The sequence below is a fragment of the Mytilus edulis genome, chromosome 6 (assembly GCF_963676685.1).
Source record: "Mytilus edulis chromosome 6, xbMytEdul2.2, whole genome shotgun sequence".
Taxonomy (NCBI): domain Eukaryota; kingdom Metazoa; phylum Mollusca; class Bivalvia; order Mytilida; family Mytilidae; genus Mytilus; species Mytilus edulis.
The window spans coordinates 35,734,891-35,742,921 of NC_092349.1; the positions used below are offsets into that span (position 1 = coordinate 35,734,891).

Genomic DNA, 8,031 nt, shown 5'->3' on the forward strand with positions numbered 1-8,031 from the left:
AACGTTAAGTCTCAGAGGCATGACTTTTTATTAGTTGTTAGTGGCTTTGAAATAGCTGTCAGATAACTGCGAGTACTTTCAGATCTGTTCATTGTGACTTTTTGTGTCGGGATGTATAAGTACCCGGCCACGTCCACTTGTATTTGTGTCTATCTGATGAGTTAAGCCTTTTTCAACTGATTTTTATAGTTCGTTCTTATGTTGTACTGTTATACCACTGTCCCAGGTTAGGGGGAGGGTTGGGATCCCGCTAATATGTTTAACTCCGGCACATTATTTAAATCTGTGCCTGTCCCAAGTCAGGAGCCTGTAACATGTGTAATTCAGTGGTTGTCGTTTATTTATGTGTTACATATTTGTTTTTCGTTCATTTTTTTACTTAAATAAGGCCGTTAGTTTTCTCGTTTGAATTGTTTTACATTGTCTTATCGGGGCCTTTATAGCTGACTATGCGGTATGGGCTTTGCTCATTGTTGAAGGTCGTACGGTGACCTATAGTTGTTGATGTTTGTGTCATTTTGGTCTTTTGTGGATAGTTGTCTCATTGGCAATCATACCACATCTTCTTTTTTATATGCTCGAAACTTTAGAATAGTTTAGAAATTTATCAAATCAAATAATCCTTAAGTGATGGTTTCGTTATTGAAATTCTAAATTGATGTTTAACCGCGCTAAATATTATATATGATAATCATACCAATAAGTCAGGAACGGAGTTTCAATCTGTAATTCAATAGTTGTTGTTTGTTTCTGTATTTGTTTGTCGTATAGTGTTTTGTAAATCAATGGTTTTCTCGTTTGAATAGTTTTATCATTATGTTAAATGGTGTCGGCGTTTGCTACATGTGGAAGTGCACACATTTACGACATGTTATTGCTTAAACGCACAGTTTCTTCTTCCCGCTAATAATATATAGTCACCATTTACACTTATATGCGAATGGCCGATTGACAGTCGCTCCAAAATATTTTGCAACATTTCAGTTAAAAAAAAACTTTTTTAAGTCTGGTAATATTTTCGTCATATTTCCAACAACTTTATTTTTCTTAAACATTACAAATATTACAAATATAACAAACAAACAAACTTCATTTTTGGAACACTATCACAAAGTTTACGTAATACATGTGTAGCTATTTATTTAGATAAACTGTATTAATCCATACATTTCGGAATTATTTAGCAACTATATCCAAATGACGAGGAAGTTCGAGGTTATTCAAGTAATAAGATTAAGGAAACTTTGGTTAACACAACAGCATTTTCAACAAAGTAGTTTATTTTTGTTTGACAAACTCGAAAAGAGGGAGAAAAGTAATAAAATGGTTACTTAAGCATTTACTTAATTTCTATCACGAAATAAATGCGTTTAATATTTTAGATACAGATACAATATAGTGCATTCGTAAATGTAAAACACTTTTTAATAGAAAATTTAAAAGAGATACATCAACAGTGTTTATTTTAGAATTGCTCAAGTCTGTAGGGCTTATTCCCGATTGTCCCACTTTTTTTTAAATTAAGAGCTCATATTGTCCCACATGAAAAGTTCTGACTGGTCCACATTATTTTATGAGGCGAAATGTTCTTATCCCTTGTTAGATTGTCTCTATGGTTTTGTTTCAGATATATAAGCCAAAATCTACATTTTATGCGATGCTCTTCTTTTAGACATTGCGGCCATCTTAATTATTGGGCGGGGTCATCGGATACTTTTTTGAAACTAAATACCCTAAGGATGATTTTGGCCATGTTTACTTTAATTTTGCCAGTAGTTTCAGAAGAGAAGATTTTTGTAAAAATTAATGACGACGACGAATAATGAGAAAATGAGAAAAGCTCACTTAGTCCTATGGTCCAGGTGAGCTAAAAAGCAAAACGGACAAAAAGCAACGGACAAAAAGCAAAAGTGTCGGACAAAAAGCAAAATTATCGGACAAAAAGCAAAACGGACAAAAAGCAACGGACAAAAAGCAAAAGTATCGGACAAAAAGCAAAATTATCGGACAAAAAGCAAAACGGACAAAAAGCAACGGACAAAAAGCAAAAGTATCGGACAAAAAGCAAAATAATCGGACAAAAAGCAAAAGCGGACAAAAAGCAAATCGCGGACAAAAAGCACCGTATCAAACGTTTGAATAAAAAATGATTTAGGGAAACGGGAACATATTGGATAGAAAAAAAGATTTTTTTTTATTGCAACAGGCAACATATAGATCCTTCAAAGATTACTGCAATAACCCTAACGCGCAGAAAGCACATAACTCATTTTGAATGAGACATCGTTTCAATTTTTGCCGGAAGTGGCTGCATATATGAAAATCCCGCACCACCAACAAGTCGCCGCACTTTAACAAGGGTTTTACTTTCGGTCGGTTTGACTCAATTGACAATCAACCGTGTGTTAACTTTAACCTTGTGAACTTATGTGCTAAAATTCATGTTCAGTTTGTATATCTTGTATAAATCAAGGTCCATTTTTATGGCCATTTTTTGCTTGCTGTTTGGTGTGAGCCAAGGCTCCGTGTTAACGGCCGTACCGTTTACTTTTATAAATTGTTATTTGGATGGAGAGTTGTCTCATTGACACTCATACCACATCTTCCTATATCTATTCTCATGTCACTTAATCGGGATTTCGTCCTTAATATGTATTATGTCATCGACACAGTAATCCATCTTAGGAAAATGTATATAGGATATCATCAATGCTTATTATCACCGACAAACAAATTTACAGACAAACAACCATAATATTAAAGAGAATTCGGTACACACTATACTCAGATAAAATCCGTTCGTTTGTTCTAGATCTGATGATAACATCACTCTTCATTACACGAGTTAAACAAGGTTTAGATACTTGTCTATGAAAAATGGAACCCAAATCGTATATTTGACAGATCATCCGGCGGTTTTCTGTTCCACTATAACTTGATACGTCGTTGATCTACATCAAATTGCATTCAAACCTGTAACCTCATTTCAGCTGTCACCCGTATCTACCAGTCACTTCCAGACCTTCCTCTCTACATAACTCAAATCAGCGGTCGCCTGTCTTACACAGTCAGCAGTCACATATTTATTGCACGGAATCTTCATTTTATTAATAACTTTAAAAAACGATCATTTTCATATTTTAACTATTGAAATAATTATGCTGAAAAATATGTGTGTTCAGTATCGGTGTAAAAATTAAAATCGGAACCCATTTGCCATAAGAATTTAAATTTGCTTATTCCTCTTGTTCCACTCCTTCAATTAAAAACCATATAACTAAATGGTGTATAAAACGCTTAATTCTCTTGTCAGAATCATCCGTAACAAGACTTTCAAGTAAGTCAACCATCATTAGTTCGACTCACAGTCAAACGGCATTGTGTCAAGCGCTTGACGATAACAAAAATCTAAATGTATTTATTAACAATTTTGAAGCCACGAGCGTTTGAAAATATATCTGAAAAAAAATTACGATGTATATACATCAACATGGAAGAATGTTTATTTATTTTTTTATCCTCCTTAAACAATACAGGATGTTAATCAATGAGCGTCCTTTTTGAATTAGTCACAATGAATGATGACAGGCAGTCTAGATCTCATAGTTATGCTTATCTAGCTAGAAAATAGGCAAAATAATCCAGAGATTTTTCAAACTCATAAGTCTAATATAAGTTGACAACGCCATGATTTAAAATGGAAAAGACCAACAAACAATAGTACACAAAACACACCACTAACAACTAAAGACGGAGCAACACGAACCAAACCAAAAATATAATTATATGATTCAGAGGTATATATTTCGATGTTGGTTTATGTATGTGTGTAAGAAATTAGCCAATATAGGTGTATATTTCTTTTAAATGTAATAACAAAACATTTAAAATTCGAAATATCTTATTCTAAATAAAATGAGAGGTTAATTTCGACACTCTTGTTTATATTTAGTATTAATTTTATACACAAATATTTAGAAAATCAGTTAAGATGGAAAATCACTTAACTATAATTTTGTGAAACACTAACACACTGATTTCGTTTTTAATTCTGAACTTGGTGCATGCAATAACTTTTTTTCTCATTCAGAAGATTTTACGAATCAATATATTTGTTCAAAAAGTCATGATTTTCTAGGACAATTTACAACGTATGTACACCAAGTTGGTTGAATGTCATTGGCAATCCCAATTACGCGAGAACAATAGAAAAGTAACTGTCTTATGAAAAGACAATCATCTTCATTGAGCAATCAGATCATGTCTTTGTATATAAAGATTCTTTTGAAGTCTGTAGTGTCTTTTAACATAGAATATTTTGCAAGTATACCATTCCATGTTGAACCCCAAAACATATTGTTTTGTGTTTGCATGTTTTGTTTCCATATTGAAGTCTCTTGTCGAGTATTCTATTATTTACATCTTCTAGTATTCCTACGACGAATATATTCGTCTATGTTTGGCAAACTGGATTGAGGTTTAATTCTTTTTCATGAATAAACTGTGTTAAAATGTTCGCTACTCTAATTTTTGTATTCCTGATACTACAAGAGGGACGAAAGATACCAGAGGGAAAGTCAAACTCATGACATAAGTCGAAATAGACTGACAACGCCATGGCTAAATATGAAAAAGACAAACAGACAAACAATAGTATACATGACACAACATAGAAAACTAAAGAATAAGCAACACGAACCCCACCAAAATCTAGGGGTGATGTTAGGTGCTCCGGAAGGGTAAGAAGATCCTGCTCCACATGTGACACTCGTCGTGCTGCTTATGTGATAACAAATCTGGTAAATAGTCTAATTCGGTAGGTCACATTCAGGAAAGGGAGGGGGATTGTAGTTACGAGGTACATGTAAGACACATATCCGATATCATTTGTGAAACGGTTAGTCCACAACGGTCAACCAAATCGTGACGGCGTCCGTAAATTTAACGAAGGGATGATTTCAACTTCACCATTTGGATTGTAATACTTCCTTATGAGCAGCAACCCTCTATCAAGAAAATCATGATAGGAAATGCAAGCACGGGATTATCGTATAAATTGGGAGATATATACCCTGTATACAGGGTGCTGCTGGAATGTTGCTACTTAGAAATGAAAAGTTCACAAGTGGAAAGCTTAAATCATCTCTTTTGTCGTAAAGTTTTGTTTTCAACCGACCCTCATTGTCGATTTCTAGATGTAGTTATGAGGCGGACTTAACTGTATCTATAGTATCCCTTATCTCTAGTTCGATAGGATAGATGCGTTCAACATAGTCACCAAATATATCCTTATAAGATTAAAAAAAAAACCATATTATTCACATCTTCATGGCGGTTTATTAAATATCTTGGTATTCATTTTCTTAGCTTTGTTGTAGTTTCTTTAAGGAAAAGTGAAATAAAATAACTAAGTCGTTAAAATATAGTTTACAGACTCTGGTTGAGTGTTGCAATGGTAATAGAACGGTTGACATAGAAGTAGAATTTCTATAGTTATATATGTAATTATTAAATGTACAATTATTTTTTTTATATAAAAAGAGACAAGACACCCCCCTCCCCTTAACTATAAAAGATAACCGTACATGGGAAAATTTTTAATAAAATTGAAAGAAGCCTTAATTTTGTTATTTAGCAAAATCGTGCAAAATGACTTGTCAAGGTGATTTAAAAATATGTATACTTCATAAAAATGCAAAACAAAATCTTGTTGACTTTTGTATCTTTATATAAAGCCTGAAAATCTCATGTCTGATCGCATATATTGTCATTCCAACACAATGCAATGCCAAATTTGTCAAGAATATTTTTTAGTAACGCTCAGCACATGGAATCATACTTCTATTTTGTTATAATAAAACACCCATCCAACCACGCATCCCATATTGCTGATAGGACCCGACACAAATATCAATTTCGTGTTTTGGTAGTTAAGCTTGGGATGGTCATTTTAAGATGCATTATTTGAATATAATCAAATATGAAAATTATTCATGTTTTTATTGATATATTTATATTTTAATTCTTCTTCAATATATCTAGTTATTTTGACAGATCTACCATTATCAGGGGTCCAACTGTCAATTTAATGTTAAAGTCTTTAACTTTGATCTACTAAGCATATCTCCAATACTTTTATGTTTGCTATACGCAACTATTGGTGCTGTATTGAATATTTGTACACAGTCTTCGTCGAACTGTAATAAATGCCAGTGCTTCATTATACGTTTCTTTATTTTACGTATATATGGATTATATTTAGTTATTAAAACTAACGGAATACTTTGCTTCTCTTTAGATTTGTTTTGTTGTAATAAATCAGTACGGTCAATTGATAAAGCATCAGTAATACTATTATCTATTTCCACGTTATCATAACCCCTATCTAATAATTTCACTTTGAAATTAGTTAGATTGTTTATTAATTTGTTATGGTCACTTGTATTTCTAATTTGCCGTATTGCTTCACCTTAAATAAATCCTCTGAATACATGCTGTGAGTGACAGCTATTTCTGTGCAGAAACAGATCAGAATTTGTTTCTTTAAAATGTATTTCGAGGTCAAGAATGCCATATGTTGTAAATCTTTGACCTTTAATTACATCAACATCCAAGAACGACCTTTTATCGTTTTTGATTTTATAGGTGAACTTTAATAAGGGGTTATAATCATTTGCTAGACGAAAAAAATCTATAATTTCATCTGATGTTCCATCATATATTATGAATCCATCGTCTCTATATCTGCCATGATAGAATATTTTGTCTTTATATTGAAATGCAGAAATAATTTGATTCATTATTTCAAACATAAATATGTCACAGATTTCCGGTGAAGGAACTGCACCAATTACCGTACCTATTACTTGTTTGTAAATTTTCCCATCAAATTCAAATACATTGTTTTCTAAAATAATTCTCAACAAATGTATTAATACATTGACTGGCGGAGCATTGACTTTGAAGTTTGATTTGTCAACACTGTCATAGGCTCGTTCAACCGCACTCAATAACACTTCTTGGGGTAGATTAGTAAACATCTGTGTTATATCATATGAAACCAAAAGGCTGTTTGCCATAGGTTTTAATTTCTCAATGATATCAATGAACGATGTAGTATCTTTTATATATGTAGACTGATTTTTAACTATTGGTATAAGAAAATAGTCAACGTAATGACCTATAAGTTCAGTTACAGAACCACACTGTGATATAATTGGTCTGCCAGGTGGAAATATATTTAATTCATTTAATCCATCATGTTGTATTTGTTTAAACGTCTCTGCTTCAAGACGGTGAATGGGAATATAAACTATCCCTAATCGTGCATCTGTTAATTTTTTACCATTTGTTAAAAATTTAAATGATATTTTGTCGATTATGCCTTGGTCGTATAATGATTTAATATACTCAATGACCTGGATTTTCAGTTCTGCCATGTTAATTGAATCTAATTGGCAGTAATGTTGAGTATTTAGTTGTCTTGGGACTTCTGTTATGTAGTCTAGCCTGTCTAAAATAACACAATTTGAATTTGTATCTGCCTTTTTATTACTATTGTTTCATCATTTTTTTAAATTGCGTAGCGCTATTCTTTCAACCTTAGTAAGATTGTGTTTTAAATTTCTTTCTATTGGTAGAAAAGACAATTCAAGCTTGGTTAAATCTATATAATTTTCCAACGTATGGCACGTAGAGGCAGGTTTATTTCCTGTATTGCTACGAAATGGATGAAGGTCATTTTTTTCTTGACTGAACATATACCGACATCGTAATTTTCTAGCAAATTCATTGTAGTCTTTTAGTATAGACATTTTTGCATTTTTGCTTGATGGCGTTGGTATAAATTTCAAGCCTGTCGCCAACAGGATATATTCCTGATTTGATTATCTGCGTTTTGATAGTATTACTGATGCTTTATTAATTGACCGTACTGATTTATTACAACAAAACAAATCTAAAGAGAAGCAAAGTATTCCGTTAGTTTTAATAACTAAATATAATCCATATATACGTAAAATAAAGAAACGT

At 32.5% G+C, this 8,031-nt stretch overlaps 1 protein-coding gene across 1 annotated transcript; it reads right to left on the minus strand.

Annotated features, from left to right (window-relative positions):
• Positions 1 to 6,470: 6,470 nt before the first annotated feature.
• Positions 6,471 to 7,439, minus strand: LOC139526372 (uncharacterized). Its single transcript, XM_071321511.1, has one exon. It carries the CDS (start codon positions 7,437 to 7,439, stop codon positions 6,471 to 6,473), a length of 969 nt encoding a protein of 322 aa, XP_071177612.1.
• Positions 7,440 to 8,031: the final 592 nt, after the last annotated feature.

Bases quoted from the DNA above. Each gene is read 5' to 3' on its own strand.
- LOC139526372 (XM_071321511.1), bottom strand. From the start codon at position 7,439: ATGGCAGAACTGAAAATCCAGGTCATTGAGTATATTAAATCATTATAC.